This window comes from Piliocolobus tephrosceles, chromosome 15, assembly GCF_002776525.5.
Source record: "Piliocolobus tephrosceles isolate RC106 chromosome 15, ASM277652v3, whole genome shotgun sequence".
Taxonomy (NCBI): domain Eukaryota; kingdom Metazoa; phylum Chordata; class Mammalia; order Primates; family Cercopithecidae; genus Piliocolobus; species Piliocolobus tephrosceles.
The window spans coordinates 70,824,916-70,844,777 of NC_045448.1; the positions used below are offsets into that span (position 1 = coordinate 70,824,916).

The 19,862-nt window shown below is 45.5% G+C and overlaps 1 protein-coding gene across 2 annotated transcripts in view; it reads right to left on the reverse strand.

Moving 5' to 3' along the window:
• The window catches only part of C15H2orf42 (chromosome 15 C2orf42 homolog), a 41,195-nt gene extending 21,712 nt beyond the window's left edge, over nucleotides 1-19,483 (reverse strand). Inside the window, exons 1-5 of one of the 2 annotated variants that reach the window (XM_023223947.2) lie at nucleotides 19,376-19,483; nucleotides 12,213-12,481; nucleotides 10,706-11,540; nucleotides 9,326-9,436; nucleotides 4,874-4,978 (exon numbers count right to left, since the gene is read on the reverse strand). In XM_023223947.2, the coding sequence (XP_023079715.1) occupies nucleotides 4,874-4,978; nucleotides 9,326-9,436; nucleotides 10,706-11,528 (1,039 nt within the window). In that variant the 5' untranslated portion in view covers nucleotides 11,529-11,540; nucleotides 12,213-12,481; nucleotides 19,376-19,483. Of the gene's footprint in view, nucleotides 1-4,873; nucleotides 4,979-9,325; nucleotides 9,437-10,705; nucleotides 11,541-12,212; nucleotides 12,482-19,147 lie in introns of both variants that reach the window. The other variant, XM_023223948.2, reaches the window with a different exon arrangement.
• Nucleotides 19,484-19,862: the final 379 nt, after the last annotated feature.

Below are 19,862 nucleotides of genomic sequence, written 5' to 3' on the forward strand. Positions count from 1 at the left end.
AGACTTAAAACCTAAAACCTTGTATTCAGAAATGTAAAATGAATTAATTCTTTTTTTTTTTTTTTGAGACAGAGTCTTGCTCTGTTGCCCAGGCTAGAGTGCAGTGGCATGATCTCGGCTCACTGCAACCTCTGCCTCCTGGGTTCAAGAGACTCTCCTGCCTCAGCCTCCTGAGTAGCTGGGATTACAGGCGCCTGCTACCGTGCCTGGCTAATTTTTGTATTTTTAGCAGAGATGGGGTTTTAACATCTTGGCCAGACTGGTCTTGAACTCCTGACCTTGTGATCCAACCACCTCGGCCTCCCAAAGTGCTGGCATTACAGGCATGAGCCACCATGCCTGGCCAAATTCACTTTTTTTTGTTTTGCTTTTTTTTTTTGAGGCGGAGTCTGCTCTGTCACCCAGGCTGGAATGCAGTGATGTGATCTCGGCTCACTGCAAGCTCTGCCTCCCGGGTTCACACCATTCTCCTGCCTCAGCCTTCCAAGTAGCTGGGACTACAGGTGCCCGCCACCATGCTCAGCTAAATTTTTATATTTTTAGTAGAGACAGGGTTTCACCGCGTTAGCCAGGACGGTCTTGATCTCCTGACCTCGTGATCTGCTTGCCTCGGCCTCCCAAAGTGCTGGGATTACAGGCATCAGCCACCGTGCCTTGCATTCACTTTTAAATATAAGTGAAAGAGTGAAATCCTGCAGCCCTGGAGTAAATAACTGGAAAATATAGTAACGAGTGATGGAATTTAATGGAGCCAGAGTTTAGAGTTAGGAGTCAAAAGGCTATGGGAGGCTGGATGTGGTGGCTCACGCCTGTAATCCCAGCACTTTGGGAGGCCAAGGCGAGTGGATCACCTGAGGTCAGGAGTTCGAGACCAGCCTGGCCAATATGGTGAAACCCCATCTCTACTAAAAATACAAAAAATTAGCCAGGTGTGGTGGTGCACATCTGTAAACCCAGCTACTCAGGAGGCTGAGGCAGGAGAATCACTTGAGCCCAGGAGGCGGAGGTTGCAGTGAGCTGAGATTATACCACTACACTCCAGCCTGGGTGACAGAGTGAGACAGTCTCACAAAAAAAAAAAAAAAAAAAAAAAAGGCTGTGGAATCTAGGACCCCTACCCACTGAGTGACCAGGGTCCATGTCTCAAGTTCCTCTCTTCTAAGATGAAGATATGCATCTGGATGATCTCCAAATTCTTTCTTCTCTTAAAATATTTTTAGTCTGGGCATGGTGGCTCATGCCTATAATCCTACCACTTTGGGAGGCTGAGGTGGGTGGATCTCTTGAGCCCAGGAGTTTGAGACCAGATTGGGCAACATGACGAAACTCCATCTCTACGAAAAATTCAAATAAATAACCAAGTGTGGTGGCATATGCCTGTAGTCCCAGCTACTTGGGAGGCTAAGGTGGGAGGATAACTTGAGCCCAGGAGGCTTCAGTGAGCTATAATTTAGCACCAAAGGAAGTGACAAAAAATTATTTTTGCACCAAAGGAAGTGACAAAAAATTATTAAAAATCAGTCAGGCACAGTGGCTAATGGCTATAATCCCAGCACTTTGGGAGGCCAAGGCAGGTAGATCACTTGAGGCCAGGAGTTTGAGAGCAGCCTGGCCAACATAGCAAAACCCCATCTCTACCAAAAATACAAAAATTAGAAGAGCACAGTGGCAAATGCTTGTGATCCCAGCTACTTGGGAGGCTGAGGCACAAGAATTGCTTGAACCTGAGAGGCGAAAGTTGCAGTGAGCTGAGATTGTGCCATTGCACTCCAGCCTGGGTGACAGAGCAAGATTCTGTCTCAAAAAAATATATGTATATAAATAATAAAAAAATCTGTGATACTGTTGATCTGCTTACTTTGTGACTTTCCTTAAACACTTATGCCTAGAATGCATAATTTTTTTTTTTTTTTGAGACAGTCTTGCTTTGTCACCCAGGCTGGAGTACAGTAGCATGATCTCACTCACTGCAACCTTCGCCTCCCAGGTTTAAGCGATTCTCCTGCCTCAGCCTCCCAAGTAGCTGGGATTACAGGCACATGCCACCACACCCGGCTAATTTTTTTATACTTTTTAGTAGGGACAGGGTTTCACCATGTTGGCCAGGCTGGTCTCAACTCCTGACCTCAAGTATCTGCCCAGCTCAGCTTCCCAAAGTACTGGGATCACAGGTGTAAGCCACCGCACCTGGTCATAAGTTCTTAATGAATTACTTAATTAGTACTGTTTTATATTATTCTGTTTTTTCTTTTATCTCATCCTGTTACCCGTGCAGTGGTGCAATCATGACTCACAGAAGCCTCTACATCCCAGGCTCAAGCAATCTTCCCACCTCAGCCTCCTAGGTAGCTGGGTCTACAGGCATGTGACACCACACCCAGCTAGTTTTTTGTTGTTGTTTTGGTAGAGACGGAGTCTCACTACTCCCACCTTGGCCTCCCAAAGTGCTGGGATTATAGGCGTGAGCCACCACACCTAGTCACATAAAACACTGTTTTCCTTCAACTTTGAATCTCTATACCAATTGCACATGAGTAATAAGCAATAAGATGAACACATCCTGCAAGACACCTGCTGCTAAACATGTCAGAATTTTTTGTTTAAAGACATAATTTAGGCCAGGCGTGGTGGTTCACGCCTGTAATCTCAGTACTTTGTGAGGCTAAGGTGAGCAGATCACTTGGGGTCAGGAGTTTGAGACCAGCCTGGACAATATGGTGAAACCCCGTCTCTACTAAAAATACAAAAATTAGCCAGGCATGTTGGCATGCACCTGTAATTCCAGCTACTTGGGAGGCTGAAACAGGAGAATTGCTTGAGCCCAGAGACAGAGGTTGCAGGGAGCCGAGATCACATCATTGTACTCCAGCCTGGGCGACAGAGTGAGACTCTGTCTCCAAAAAAAAAAAGGAAATAAAAATAAATAAATAAATTACTTTTTGAGATAATTGTACATTCACACGTGGTTGTAAGAAATATAAGGCTTGTATACCCTTTATCCAGATTCACCCAAGAGTAGCAGTTTGTAAAACTATAGTACATCACAGTGAGGAAAATTACATGGCTACAACCTAGTGACCTATTCACATCTCACCAGCTTTATGTACTTGTGTATGGTATGCATACATATAGTTCCACGTAATTTTAGGGCATGTGTAGACTTGTGTGACCAACACCACAGTCAAGACACAAAACAGTCCACAACAAGACTCCCTGTGCTACTCTTTATTGCTGCTGTTACAACCCTCCCAACTCCCTCTTTCCTTTTTTTTTGAGACTAAGTCTTGCTCTTATTGCCCAGGCTGAAGTATAATGGTGCAATCTTGGCTCACTGCAACCTCCACCTCCCGGGTTTAAGTGATTCTCCTGCCTCAGCCTCTTGAGTAGCTGGGATTACAGATGTCTGCCACCACGTACAGCTAATTTTTTCTATTTTTAGTAGAGACAGGGTTTTACCATGTTGGCCAGACTGGTCTCGAACTCCTGACCTAAGGTGATCTGCCTGCCTCAGTCTCTCAGAGTGCTGGGGTTACAAGTGTGAGCACTGTGCCCAGCCCCAACCCCCCTTTAAATCCTGGCAACTACTAATCTATTCTCCAACTCTATGGTTTTAGACATAATTGAGCTTTTTAAAAAAATTATTTTTTAAAATTAAAAAATATTATTTCATCACCCAGGTATTTTTAAAATTTAATTATACATATGTTTTGTTTGTTTGTTTTTGAGATGGAGTCTCGCTCGGTCGCCCAGGCTAGAGTGCAGTGGCTGGATCTCAGCTCACTGCAAGCTCTGCCTCCCGGGTTTACGCCATTCTTCTGCCTCAGCCTCCCGAGTAGCTGGGACTACAGGCGCCCGCCACCTCGCCCAGCTAGTTTTTTGTATTTTTTAGTAGAGACGGGGTTTCACTGTGTTAGTCAGGATGGTCTCGATTTCCTGACCTTGTGATCTGCCCATCTCGGCCTCCCAAAGTGCTGGGATTACAGGCTTGAGCCACCGCGCCCGGCTGTTTGTTTTTTTAAGTAGAGACAGGGTTTTGCCACGTTGGCCAGGCTGACCTCGAACTGCTGGCCTCAAGTAATCCACCTGGCTTGGCCTCCGAAAGTGCTGGGATTACAGGCATGTGCCACCACACCCAGCCACATCATCCACATTATTATTATTATTTTTTTTTTGAGATGGAGTCTCGGTCTGTCACCCAGGCTGGAGTACAGTAGCCGGATCTCAGCTCACTGCAAACTCCGCCTCCCGGGTTCACGCCATTCTCCTGTCTCAGCCTCCCGAGTAGTTGGGACTACAGGTGCCGCCACCTCACCCGGCTAGTTTTTTTTTGTATTTTTAGTAGAGATGGGGTTTCACCGTGTTAGCCAGGATGGTCTCGATCTCCTGACCTTGTGGTCCGCCCGTCTCGGCCTCCCAAAGTGCTGGGATTACAGGCTTGAGCCACCCCGCCCGGCCTCACCCACATTATTAAGCCTAGTATCCATTAGTTATTTTTCCTGATTCTCTCACCTGCTTCCACCTTTCCTCCCTCCTCCCACGTTTCACCCTCCAATAAGCCCCAGTGTGTGTTGCTCCCCTCTATGTGTCCATGTGTTCTCATCATTTAGTTCCCACTTATAAGTGAGAACATGCTGTATTTGGTTTTCTGTTCCTGCATTAGTTTGCTAAGGATAATGGCCTCCAGCATAATTTAGCTTTGAGCATGATTTGAAACTGGTGGGACAGGAAAGACCTCAGCCTCAGTGCCTCTGTTAGTGTTTATGTTGGGACTCTTTGGTTGACAATGTGCAACATTTCTTTTGATTATACTGCTTCTGGCTTCTTTAGGATGACTTTCCACCACGGTAGCCTATTCTAGAGAGGGGAAACTTACCCTGCCTTTTTAACGAGGAAGCAACCACAGGTTTTTTCAGGCCACTTTTCCTTAGATTACTGCTAACTGCATCTTGAGGCAGTGGTGAACTGTTCATCTGTGCACCTAAACCACAAATCATTACAGGTTTAACAATGTATCTGCTAAATATAAATTGATTTGATGTTAATTTTTAGAGTCTAAAACACATAACAGTCTTTGCTAATTTCTAGGTTAGCCTCACAGTTTCTAGAAGGAGTTAACATTAGCCTTTACACATAAAATTTTAGCTTTCTTATGCTCTTTATAGGAAATTAGATGAATAAACAGAAATGAAAGGAAGAAAAACATTCACTTATTGCTCCCACCTGTCAGACAATTATGATGAATTTTCTAGTGAACTGTCTTCCATTTTCTTCTCTGTGAATGTACTGCTGGTTTTGTGATTTTTTTTTTTTTTTTTTTTTTTGAGCTAAGAGTCTTGCTCTGTTGCCCAGACTGGAGTGCAGTGGTGTGATCTCGGCTCACTGCAAGCTCCGCCTCTCAGGTTCATGCCATTCTCCTGTCTCAGCCTCCTGAGTAGCTGGGACCACAGGCACCTGCCACCACGCCCGGCTAACTTTTGGTTTGTTTTTTTTTTTTTTTTTTCTCTTGTCTTTTTTTGAGACAAAATTGGGCTCTGTCGCCCAGGCTGGAGTGCAGTGGCGCGATCTCGGCTCACTGCAACCTCCATCTCCTGGGTTCACATCATTCTCCTGCCTCAGCCTCCTGAGTAGCTGGGACTACAGGCGCCCGCCACCATGCCCGGCTAATTTTTTGTAATTTTAGTAGAGACAGGGTTTCACCACGTTAGCCAGGACGGTCTTGGTCTCCTGACCTCGTGATCCACCCGCCTCGGCCTCCCAAAGTGCTGGATTACAGGCGTGAGCCACCGCGCCCCGCCGAAATTCAAGTTTATTCTATACTTTATCTGGCTACCCAAGTGATCTGAGCATTTTCCCAAATTCTTTATTACTATTTATTTTTTATTTTTATTTTTTAGAGATGAGGTCTTGCTATGTTGCCCAGGCTGGAATGCAGTGGCTATTCGCAGGTCCAATCACAGTGGGCTAGAGCCTTGAGCTCCCAGGCTCAAGGTATCCTCCTGCCTCAGTTTCCTGAGTAGCTGGGACTACAGGCATGCCCCAGTACACCCAGACTATACTCATTTTTATGCCTGCCTGATATTCTATGGTAAAGTGGCTTTACCATGGTTCCTTTAACTATCCCCAGTGGTTAACCCTTAGTTGTTTCTAATTTTTTAATACTCTAAATAATCATAAAATCAACATCTCCAGACAAAATGTTTTTCCTATACCAATAATTATTGCCTTAAAAAAGATTATTTAGAAGTGGGGCCGGGCATGGTGGCTCACACCTGTAATCCCAGCACTTTGGGAGGCCAAGGCAGGTGGATGACCTGAAGTCAGGAGTTCGAGACCAGTCTGGCCAACATAGTGAAACCTCATATGGTAGCAAGCACCTGTAATCCCAGCTACTTAGGAGACCGAGGCAGGAGATTCACTTGAACCTGGGAGGTTGAGGCTGCAGTGAGCTGAGATTGTGCCATCACACTCCAGCCTGGGTGACAAGAGCCAAACTCCATCTCAAAAAAAAAAAAAAAACAGCCAAGCATGGTGGCACACGCCTGTAATCCCAGCTACTTGGGAGACTAAGGCAGGAGAATTGCTTGAACCCAGGAGGCGGAGGTTGCAGTGAGCCGAGATCACATCACTGCATGATCTAGAGCAAGACTCCGTTTCCAAAAAAAAAAGGCAAAGACTAATAAATAAACATTTAACAACAATTTCTGCTCTATATTCCTGCCAGAATTGCCTCTCTAAAATGCACAAATGACCATGTCACTTTGTTTCTCCATCTTTCTTCAACTTCCCAGCACCAAAACTCTTATGCATGACCACCTGATCCATCCCTAGCAATATTCCCTATAGGTAAGACCATTTTAAGGATCTTAACAGACAAGCTATATATCAATGATTATAGCAATGTGCACTACACTAGCCATGCCAGAGAGCCTGGATTTTTACTTTTGCCTGTGGTCTTATCATTTTAAAAAACTTTGCCAGCTGGGCATGGTGGCTCACATCTGTAATTCCAACACTTTGGGAGGCTAGGGCAGGAGGATCACTTGAGGTCAGGAGTTTGAGACCAGCCTGGTCAACCAGTGAAACTCTGTCTCTACAAAAAACAAACCAAAAACTTAGCCGGGCGTGGTATCTTGTGCCTGTAGTCCCAGCTACTTGGGAGGCTGAGGCAGGAGGATCTCTTGAGCCTAGGAGGTCCAGGCTGCAGTGAGCATGCCTCCTGCACTCCAGCTTGGGCAACAGAAAATTCATCTCCTAAAAAACAAACAGGCCAGATGCGGTGGCTAATGCCTATAATCCCAGCACTTTGGGAGGCTGAGGTGGACAGATCACAAGGTCAGGAGATCGAGACCATCCTGGCTAACACAGTGAAACCCCATCTCTACTAAAAATATAAAACATTAGCTGGGCATGGTGGCAGGCCCCTGTAGTCCCAGCTACTCGGAAGGCTGAGGCAGGAGAATGGCGCGAACCCAGGAGGCGGAGTTTGCAGTGAGATGAGATGCGCCACTGCACTACAGCCTGGGCAACAGAGTGAGACTACGTCTCAAAAGTAAAAAACAAACAAACAAAAAAACACATGAAACTTTACTAACTTGGTAGCAAAAGGTATCTTGTTTTAATTTTGCATTTCTAAAATGTTTGCACTTTTCTGTTTACTAGTAAGTTTGGAGTTTGGTCCGTAGGTAGGGACCAAGTAATATTTTCATTTTGTTTAGACTCTAGGTCTCTTGATGCTTACCTACTAGGATACTTCACCATTTTCATATTGATTTATCAGAGTCCTTAACTGACACTAGTATTAAGCATTTGGATTTTAAAATGTGGCCTGGCTGGGCATGGTGGCTCACGCCTATAATCCCAGCACTTTGGGAGGTCAATGCGGGTGGATCACCTGAGGTCAGGAGTTCAAGACCAGCCTGGCCAACAGGGTGAAACCCCGTCTCTACTAAAAATACAAAAATTAGCCAGGCATGGTGGTGGGCGCCTGTAATCCCAGCTACTCAAGAGGCTGAGGCAGGAGAATTGCTTGAACCTGGGCAGTGGAGGTTGCAGTGAGCCGAGATCACATCAGTGCACTCCAGCCTTGGCAACAGAGCGAGACTCCATCTCTCAATAAATAAATAAATAAATAAGGCTGGGTGCAGTGGCTCACACCTGTAATCCCAGCCCTTTGGGAAGCCAAAGCGGATGGATCACCTGAGGTCAGGAGTTCGAGACCAGCCTGACTCATATGGTGAAACCCCATCTCTACTAAAAATACAAAAATTAACTGGGCGTGCACCTGTAGTCCCAGCTACTCAGGAGGCTGATATGTGAATTGCTTGAACCTGGGAGGCAGAGGTTGCAGTGAGCCGAGATCGCGCCACTGCATTCCAGCCTGGGCGACAGAGCAAGACTCCGTCTCAAAAAAAAAAAAGAAAAGAAAAAAAGGAAAAAATGTGTGTGTGGGTGTGTATATGTGTGTGTTTCTCCATATACTAAAAATGAGGACAATAAACTATATTTCTAAATTAGTGTGGGGAATATAACCACTGTCACAAATGTTTTTTTTTTTTTTTGAGACGGAGTCTCGCTCTGTCACCCAGGCTGGAGTGCAGTGGTGCGATCTCCACTCACTGCAAGCTCCACTGCCTCCTGGGTTAACACCATTCTCCTGCCTCAGCCTCCCTAGAAGCTGGGACCACAGGCACCCACCACCACACCCAGCTAATTTTTTTTGTATTTTCAGTAGAGACGGGGTTTCACCGTGTTCGCCAGGATGGTCTCGATCTCCTGACCTCGTGATCTGCCCACCTCAGCCTCCCAAAGTGCTGGGATTACAGGCGTGAGCCACCGTGCCTGGCCTGTCACAAAAATTTTTTAAACACTCTATGGATGAAAACTTCATAATACTATCCTAAGGCAGATTAAGGTATATGATTAATCTGTTTAAGGGATGTACACACATATACAGTAAAAGTAGAATTTGGTTGGATCTTATTTTTGGCTAAGGGATCAAACTTTTAGCTTAACTTGAAAAAGAATCATCAATGGAGAGTAAAACGTTTCTCAGGAAAAAACTCGTAAGAACAAAAACATATTTCTTGGCCAGGTGTGGTAGCTTACACCTATAATTCCAGCACTCTGGGAGGCCAAGATGGGAGAATCACTTAAGGCCTGGAGTTCGAGGCCAGCCTGGGCAACATGGTAAGACCCCTGTCTCTTTAATAAAAATAAAATAAAATATAATATTTTCTTATAATTGCTGAGGTTCAGTAAAAGACATAAAACACAGTAAAATAATCTCTAAAGATGATACCACCAAACCAACCAACCAGACTCTTACCAGATACTTCATCCTTTCTCCTCTTCTTTGACTTAGAGGCAGTAGACTCACAAGCTGATACTGTTGATTCTGAATGGCAACCTAACTGGGGTACAATAATCTCTTTAAGACCTAAAAATAGAAGATTTCTGAATTGTTAATCCTATCCAAGGGTAAGTATGAGTATGGGCCTCTATCTAGCAAAAAGTTAATTTCTTTTTAAAAATCCCCCAAACGAATTATCCCAGTGTGGGCAACAAGGCAGACCCCATCTCTACAAAAAATAAAAAATTAGCACATCTGTGGTCCCAGTTACTTCAGAGGCTGAAGTGGGAGGATCACTTGAGCCCAGGAGGGTCAAGGCTGTAATGAACCGTGATTACATCACTGCATGCCAGCCTGGGTGACAGAGCCAGGCCCTGTCTCAAAAAACGAACCAAAAACAAAAACCAAAAAAAATTATGGAGTGATTGCTTGCTTTAAAATAAGTTCCTTGGGCCGGGTGCGGTGGCTTACGCCTGTAATCCCAGCACTTTGGGAGGCTGAGGCGGGTGGATTACCCGAGGCCAGGAGTTTGAGACCAGACTGGCCAACATAGAGAAATCCCGTCTCTACTAAAAATACAAAAATTGGTCAGGCATGGTGGTGGGTGCCTGTAATCCCAGCTACTTGGGAGGCTGAGGCACGAGGATTCCTTGAACCCGGGATGCAGAGGTTGCAGTGAGCCAAGGTTGTGCTGCTGCACTCCAGCCTGGGCAATGGAGCACATTCTGTCTCAAAAAAAAAAAAATTTTTTTTTTTGTTCATTCTTTGTTATAATTAACACAGGGCATCTGTGGAAGAGTAAACAGCAAACTAACTTTGCTAGATTATCTCAGTAAAAAATGATCAAGTCTCTTGATCATTAATTTCAACCAACCAACCAACCTTTATGCAAGTATGCTGACTGGGACTGAAAGAAGGAATGTAACCAGGCGCGGTGGCTCACACCTGTAATCCCAGCACTTTGGGAGGTTGAGGCAAGAGGACTGCTTCAGCCCAGGAGTTCAAGACCAGCCTGGGCAACAAAGTAAGACCCCCATCTCTGCAAAAAATTTTAAAAATTAGCCAGGCATGGTGGCACGTGCCTGTGGTCCTAGCTATCTGCAGGGACTGAGGTGGGAGGATCTTGAGCCTGGGAGGTCAAGGCTGCTGTGAGCTGTGATCATGCCACTGCACTCTAGCCTGGGTAACAAAGTGAGACCCTGTCTCAAAAGAAAAAAAAAAAAAAAAAGAAGGGACACTTTTAATTATCTAGCAACTGTTTCTGAAGGTTGCTAAGACAATCTCCAAATGCATCAATGGAACTCTTTCATTGCAATTTTAGAAAAACATAATAACCAGGTCAACCATACCACCTACCGCTGGAATCAAAATTTAGGAAGTCTGAGAATTCCTGAGCCAATGTCTCGTCACTGGCAAAGGCACAGATGCAAGCAAAGAAATGAATGCATCTCTGGGCTGCCTCATCCTTGGAGGCATTTGACTTGTGCGATTTCAGAGTCTGACAGGAGCAGAAGAAACGGCGCTCAGGCAAGCTTTTGGCACTGATTTTCTGCACAAAAGATGTATGCAAATACCCCAAACTGTGCTTCTGGCTTGCCTTGCATTTCACCACCAAGATGTTTTTAGTAATTCTCTGCACCAGAGGACCTGTGGGTTCCGTGGCCAACTGCCAGATGGTCTGTTTGGTTTCCGGGGAGGCCTGCATTGCATTCAGGACCGAGCTCTTCAGGGTCAGAGGGGTGGCCTCTGCCTGGCAGTTCACCGCCAGCTTGATGTGCTGGCACTGGTTTTCCACAACGCCTTGAGTGGCAGCTTTCAGGCATGAGGGGACATAACACCGTCCAGAGCTCAGCTGAGTGATGATCGTCCCATCCACCGTCTGGATTGTTGTCTCTGAAACCCCGAGCTCCACAAAGCATCGGTAATCAGGGCCCCGGTCTCTTTGCCGCACTGAGTAGACCTGAAGATCAGAGCCTGTAATGATTTTGACAGCTTCAACACTAGGCTGCTTGCGTGCACCGTAGCGGAATATGGTTCCACATGTCTTGTTCTTACAGCTCAGTCCCCGGGTTCCATTATATGTGCCACATCGGGGACACTTTCTGATTCCCCTCAGTGTGGCCTTCCCCAAATCAGATAAGAAAGCTGGGACTTTAGTCCTCAGAGAATTTGGTTCCATTTTTCACAGGCCCTACAAAAGATAATATACCCAATAGCATGAGTATACCTTCACACACAAAAGTTAAAGTCACTTGTGATATTTAGTACAGAAAGCAAAATATAAAAAAGCTATCCACTATTTTTTTTTTTTTTAAGACGGAGTCTCGCTCTGTCACCCATGTTGGAGTGCAGCGGCGTAATCTCGGCTCACTGCAACCTCCGCCTCCTGGGTTCAACCGATTCTCCTGCCTCAGCCTCCTGAATAGCTGGGACTACAGGCGCCTGCCACCACGCCCGGCTAATTTTTGTATTTTTAGTAGAGACGGGGTTTGTCCATGTTGGCCAGGCTGGCCTCGAATTCCTGACCTTGTGATCCACCTGCATAGGCTTCCCAAAGTGCTGGGATTACAGGTGTGAGCCACCGCACCCAGCTGCTATCCACTATTTTTAAACTGTACCACAAAACAACATAAATTTAAACCTACAAACAAAATGAAAGTAAAGGAAACTGCCTTTCATACCTATTTTTTAAAATCCTAATAATCAAAGCATTTCTCCAGGTTTAACTCTGTTCTGTATAACAATGGAGGTTAGTTAACCCAATCTTTACATCCCAGATGTTTAACTTCAGCAAGAACTAGAGAACATGAAAGATGAGTTTTTTCCCTTCCATCATTCCCCACAAAACCCAGCCCAATCCTACCTGTACCAGCTGCCAAGGCATATGGAAAACAGTGTAACCTGAATTAATAAGACCTAAAAGGTGATTCATTAGTTTCTAATAATCAGGTGAAAACACGATCATTTGCAGACTAATGATAACTGCTTAACCCAAAGTCTTCTGAAGTTTGAGCTGTATGGTGTAACAATGCAGACATTCTGCCTCCTCCTTCTTCACCAGCCAATGGCAAAGCTTCTGCCCAATGTTCCGCAAATAAGATTCCCACTTCCCTAAGTGAAGATCTTGATAGTCTGCAAGTAAAACAAGAAAAAATATCAAAGTTATACAAAGACAGGATGATTCTTTCCTTGGAAATCAAACAGAATAGGAATCAAAGTCTTTCACAATTACTTGAGAAGTATTTGACAGAAATTATTATGGAAATGGTTAAGTGTTTTGTACTTCCAACTGCAAGAAGGTAAAAAGGTGCTGATGTCATTACAAAGGGGGTTGTCAAGAACACTTTAGAGGTCTGGCATGGTGGCTCACTCCTGTAATCCCAGAGATTTGGGAGGCTGAGGTGGAGGATACTTGAGCCCAGGAGTTCAAGACCAGCCTGGACAACATAGTGAGATCTCATTTCTATAAAAAAAAATTTAAAAATTAGCTGGTGTGCACCTGTAGTTCCAGCTATGTTGGAGGCAGAGATGGGAGGATCACCTGAGTCCAGGAGAGCAAGGCTGCACATTGTGCCATTATACCCCAGCCTTGGCAACGGAGCAGGACCCCATCTTTTTTTTTTTGGGGGGGGGACAGAGTCTCAATCTGCTCACCCAGGCTGGAGTGCAGGGCGCAATCTCGGCTCACTGCAACCTCCACCTCCCAGATTCAAGCAATTCTCCTGCCTCAGCCTCCCCAGTAGCTGGGACTACAGGCACATGCCACCACACCTGGCTAATTTTTTGTATTTTTAGTAGAGATGGGGTTTTGCTGTGTTTCGATCTCCTGTCCTCGTGATCTGCCCGCCTCAGACTCCCAAAGTGCTGGGATTACAGGTGTGAGCCACAGCACCTGGCCGACCCCATCTCTTTAAAAAAAAAAAAAAACACCTAAAGCCATGTTATATAATTGGTCAATCACTCATCCTTCCTAATAGTAATACATCACATTTTTAGAGTGCTTTATGTTTTTTTCTGCTCTGTTACCCAAGCGGGAGTGCAGTAGTGCAATCACGGCTCACTGCAGACTCAATCTCCTGGGCTCAAGTGATCTGCCTGCCTCAGCCTCCCAAGTAGCTGAAACTGTAGGTAGGTGTTGCCATGCCTGGCTAATTTTTAAAAAAAATTTTGGTAGAGACAGGGGTCTCACTTTGTTGCTCAGACTGGTCTCGAACTCCTGGCCTCAAGTGCTCCTCCTGCCTTGTCCTCTTAAAGTGTTGGGATTACAGGTGTGAGCCACTGTGCCCAGCCTCACAAAGCTTCATTTACTCAGTAAAAATTACAGTCGGGGACAAATTTATAGCACCAGTGAAAAGGTGGACATTTTTAAACTATTCTTATTTGTACTTTCCAATTTGTTAATCAGTGGACTATAGCAGATACAGAGAGAAAAAAAATTTTTTTGAGACAGAGTCTTGCTCTGTCACCCAGGATGGACTACAGTGACGTGATCTCGACTCACTGCAACCTCTGCCTCCCGGGCTCAAGCAATTCTCTGGCTAATTTTTGTATTTTTAGTAGAGATGTAGTTTTACCATGTTGGCCAGGCTGGTTTCAAACTCCTGCCCTCCAGTGATCTGCCCGCCTTTGCCTCCCAAAGTGCTGGGATTACAGGTTTGAACCACTGTGCCTGGCTCTATTCTTTTTTTTTTTTTTTGAGACAGTCTCAATCTGTTGTCAAAGATGGAGTAGGCTCACTGCAGCCTTGACCTTCCAAGATCAAGCAATCCTCCTGCCTCAGCCTCTCAAATAGCTGAGACTACAGGTTCGTGCCACTACAATCAGCTAATTATTAATTTTTTACAGAGATGGGGTCTCACTATGTTGCCCAGGCTGGCTTTGAACTCCTGGGCTCAAGCAATCCTCCTGCCTCAGCCTCCAAAGTTCTGGGACTACAGGTGTGAGCCACCATGCCCAGTGGTCTCTATTCTTCTTAAAAAATGTTTTAGGCTGGGCGCAGTGGCTCATGCCTGTAATCCCACAACTTTGGGAGGCTGAGGCGGGTGGAACACCTGAGGTCAGGAGTTCAAGACTAGCTTGGCCAACATGGTAAAACCCCGTCTCTACTAGTAATACAAAAAAAAAAAAAATTATCTGGGCGTGGTGGTGCACGTCTGTAATCTCAGCTACTCCAGAGGCTGAGGCAGGGGAATTGCCTGAACCTGGGAGGCAGAGGTTGCAGTGAGCTGAGATCATGCTGTTGCACTCCAGCGTGGGCGACAAGAGTGAAACTCCGTCTCACAAAAAAAGTTTTAAAAAGAAGACTAGGCACAGTGGCTCACACCTGTAATTGCCAGCACTTTGGGAGGCCGAGGCAGGAGGGATACTTGAGGCCAGGAATTCGAGACCAGCCTAGCCAACATGATGAAACCCTGTGTCTACTAAAAATAAAAATTAGGCAGGCATGGTGGCACTTGTCTATAACCCTAGCTACTCAGGGGGCTGAGGCATGAGAATTGCTTGAATGCAGGAGGCAGAGGTTGCAGTGAGCCAAGATTGCACCACTGCACTCCAGCCTGGGCAATAGAGTGAGACTTTGTCTCACACACACACACACACACACACACACACAAATTTAAAGAAAATAAGTGCTTTGTGAAATAAGATGCATAGCACGGTTTCTCCACCTTGGCACTGCTGACATTTAGGGCTGGATAATTCTTTGTTGTGGGGGCTATCCTATGCATTGTAGAATGTTTAACAGTATCCCTGGTTTCTACCCACTAGATCCCAGTAGCAAGTCCCATCCCTAATTGTAAAAAAAAAAAAAGAAAAAAGAAAAAGTCTCCAGATAATGCCAAATGTCCTCTGGAGGCAAAACCGCCCCAGTTAAAGGCCACTGATGTAGAGTCATTAGCCTGTTCACACAGCATTCCTTCCCAGCTCAATGAACTTCTTCTTTTTTTTTTTGAGACGGAGTCTCGCTCTGTCGCCCAGGCTGGAGTGCAGTGGCCAGATCTCAGCTCACTGCAAGCTCCGCCTCCCGGGTTTATGCCATTCTCCTGCCTCAGCCTCCCAAGTAGTTGGGACTACAGGCGCCTGCCACCTCACCCGGCTAGTTTTTTTGTATTTTTTTAGTAGAGACGGGGTTTCACCGTGTTAGCCAGGATGGTCTCGATCTCCTGACCTCGTGATCCGCCCGTCTCGGCCTCCGAAAGTGCTGGGATTACAGGCTTGAGCCACCGCGCCCGGCCTCAATGAACTTCTTTAGTAGGTATTCTCATTCAGTCCCACAGGGATTCTTAGAATATTGTTCCAAAGTCAAAACACGAAGGATCAGTTTGCTCTTAACCATGAATTATCTCTGTGACCAAGTCCTTTAACTTCTGAGCTTCAGGATTTTTTCATTTGCAAAATGACGACATGACATATGTATATATGTGTGTGTGTATATATACGTGTATATACGTATATACGTATATATACACACACACACATATATACACAATGTATAATATATGAAAGAGCTTAGAAAAAATTAATTTAAAAATTATGTTGCTAATGATGATTTAACATATCATCAAAGTGGGAAAAAACCTGTCATTAAGGGAGGAGGTGGTGTGCCAGCTGTTGGTGCTATAGCTTTAGCATAGGAATAGCTGTAGCATCAACATAGGAATTCCACTCTTTTATCTTTTCTTTTACTTTTTTTCGCTCTTGTTGCCCAGGCTGGAGTGCAATGAAGCGATCTCAGCTCATTGCAACCTCCGCCTCCCGGGTTCAAGCGATTCTCCTGCCTCAGCCTCCCAAGTAGCTGGGATTACAGGCACCTGCCACCACGCCCAGCTAACCTTTTTGTATTTTTAGTAGCGACAGAGTTTCACCATGTTGTCCAGGCTGGTGTCAAACTCCTGATCTCAAGTGATCCGCCTGCCTCAGCCTCTCAAAGTGCTGGGATTACAGGAGTGAGCCACCGTGCCATGTCTTATCTTTTAATTTTTGATTATGCCCTTCAGAGGGCGATTTGTGAGTATCTTTAACATTATATATGCATATTTCTTTCTTAAAAATGCTTTCAATTTTGGAATAATTTTAGAATATTTATTTCAACACATTTATTACATTTTAGCTTTTTTAAAAAATTGAGACAGAGTCTCACTTTGTCATCAGGCTGGAGTGCAGTGGCATGATCTCGGCTTACTGCAACCTCCGCCTCCCGGGTTCAAGCAATTCTCCTGCCTCAGCCTCCCGATTAGCTGAGACTACAGGCATGTGCCAACACACCTGGCTAATTTTTGTATTTTTAGTAGAGACGGGGTTTCACCATGTTGGCCAGGCTGGTCTCGAACTCCTGACCTCAGATGATCCACCTGCCCTGGCCTCCCAAAGCTCTGGGATTACAGGCATGAGCCACCTTGCCCAGCTAAATTGTAGCTTTTATAGGAAAGCTAAAGATAGTACAGAGACTTCCTACCTACCCTTCACACAGATTCCCCAAATGTTAACATCTCACATAACTGTGGGGCATTTGTCAAAAATAAGGTTTTAACATTGGTACAACACTATTAACTCTACTACAGGCTTTATTCAGATTTTACTGGTTGTCCACTAATGCTCCTTTTTATTTTATTTATTTATTTTTCGAAAGAGTCTTGCTCTGTCGCCCAGGCTGGAGTGCAGTGGCGTGATCTTGGCTTACTGCAACCTCCGCCTCCCAGGTTCAAGCAATTCTCCTGCCTCAGCCTCCTAAATAGCTGGGATTACAGGCATCCATCACCAAGCCTGGTTAATTTTTTTGTATTTTCAGTTGAGACAGGGTTTTGCCATGTTGGCCAGGCTGGTCTTGAACTCCTGACCTCAAGTGATCTGCCTGTCTTGGCCTCCCGAAGTGCTGGGATTACAGGCATGAGCCACCACACCTGGCCCCAATCTCCCTTTTAAAAAAGAATAAACCTTTTAGAATAATTTTAGATCTTCAGAAAAGTGGCAGATAGAACACAGTTCCCAAACACCCCTCACCCAATTTCCCGACATTAACATCATATATTAACAATGGGACATTTGTCAAAACCAAGGGACCAACATTGCCACATTATTATTAACTAAACTCTAGACTTTGTCCCTTTTTTCTGTTTCTGGATCCAATCCAAGATACTGCATGGCATTTAGTCATCATGTCTCCTTAGTCTCCTCGAGTCCATGGGTTTGTCTTTCTTTTTCCTAATCTTGATAGTTTTGAAGAGTCCAATATTTTATAAAATGTCCCTCAATTTGGGCTTGTCTGATATCTTCCTTGCATATTTGGAATCAGTATATTTTGATCTGATATTCTGACCCAGCAATTACACTAAGAATTTATTTTACAGACTCCCACATGTGTGAAATGAGGGAAATTATAAGGCAACTCAATGAAGCATCTTTGTAACAGCAAAATATAAGAAACAACCTGATGTCCCTCAAGAAGATACTGGTGTAATTAATTATGGTATACCTATATAATGGAATACTTTCCAGAAAATAAAATATTTTTACAGCTATTTAAAAAAAAATGGCATGGCCTAGCACAGTGGCTCACTTCTGTAATCCCAGCACTTAGGGAGCCGAGGCGGGCAGATTACCCGAGGTCGGGAGTTCCGGACCAGCCTGACCAACATGGATAAATCCTGTCTCTACTAAAAATACAATATTAGCCGGGCGTGGTGGAGGGCGCCTGTAATCCCAGCTACTCCAGAAGCTGAGGCAGGAGGATCGCTTGAACCCGGGAGGCAGACGTTGTGGTGAGCCAAGATTGTGCCACTGCACTTCAGCCTGGGCAACAGAAACTCCATCTCAAAAAAAAAAAAAAAATGGCCTGAGTAGCTGGATGTAGTGGCTCACGCCTGTAATCCCAGCACTTTGGGAGGCTGAGGCAGGAGGGTCACTGAGCTCAGGAGTTCAAGACCAGCCTGGGCAACATAGTGAGACCCTGTCTCTTGAAAAAAAAAAAAAAAGATACAGTGTGGAGTGAAAAGTGCAGCACTTTGTAATATGCTATTCTTGGTTTTACTCTTCCTTTTAAAAGAAAAAAAGAAAAAAACGACCAGAGACACACATATGTAGTTATCTATACACACACACATACAATGTCTGTTGCCTCAGAAGAAACGACATGGGATTTGGGAAATAGAAGTTAGGAGGGAGCCTTACATTTCACTGTTTGGCAGTATTTGAATTTTAAAACATGTACTAGTATTACTTCCTAGAGACTCTATATCGAAAGCATATACTAATAATTAACCCAACTTGTAAAGAACTTGTATTTGAAACCTGAAAGATCTCCTGGGTAGTCTCTTCTCGGCAAGTTTACAAATCAGCCTCCTTGGCGGGAGTGTCAAGGGACTGGTGTTGGAAGCACTAACCCGCGGTGGGGTTCCATCCAATCACTACCCAGACCTAAATGTTTGGTGGATGCTGTTTCATGCTTGTGAAGCACAGTTAGGAGAAGAGAACGAATGATCATCACGGATAAATAATAAAACTAGCTGAGTACACTGCGTGTTAAATCCTTTCTATGCATTTACTCGTGTACTGCCCACACGACCCTGTGAGGTAGATACTATGTTACCCATCTTAGAGATGAGGAAATTGTTACTCAGATTTGACGGAAGTATCACAGCCAGCAGGTAACTCACAAACGTGGGTTTGTAGTCTGCTGGATGGCTTGCCAAACCACAACTGGGAGGCTGGGGCACATCAGCCCTGAACGGCCTCGGAACAGCGGAGGAAGGCCGTCGGGGCCCTGCAGTCACCGAGCGGCCGCCCGACCTCCTAGACTCTCACCTCACGGCCGGCTTCCGGGATGGGCCTGCAGCGACACACACATATCCCCTGGGACCTGCTTCCCGGCATCCTCCCCGCGCGAGCGCTCACTTCCGGTCCCAAGTAGGCCCAGGCAGAAGCATCACGTCGCCGGCAGCTGCTCCTTGGACTTGCTCTCCGCTGGGAATACCAGCTCTACACCCCTGCCCCACCGCAGTCCCGGTCCTCGCTCCAACACGACCCCCTTACCTGTCCTGCGCCCCCCCACGAGTCCCGGGGCACTTCGCTGACGACCGCCCTCACCGCTTCTCTTTTCGCCTGCCGCGGCCTTTTACAAACGGGGCGAAATTGTTCGCTGTAACGACAATCGTTATTGGTCAGAGCCGCCCACGAGCGGCAAGTAGCCGCCCACCTGAGCTCGCGTTGTCTTATGGGAGTTGTAGTTTTCTCCTTCAGAGACCGCTGAGACGCTAGGGGAATACGGTGGTAGAACCTACGCCGACCTAGCGGCTGTAAAACTCAGGCTCTGCCTTGGGGCTCGAGTGATTCTGGCAGATCTTACTGCTGACACAGTTCCAATGCTGGTCTTGACTTTCTGGCCTGAGAGAGTCCTATTTCTGAATAGACTTTCGCTGGTAATCGATGCGAAAATGGCCTGAGTTGCCGGACATGGTGGCTTACGCCTGTAATCCCAGCACTTTGGGAGGCCTGGGAGACAGAGCAGGATTCTGTCTCA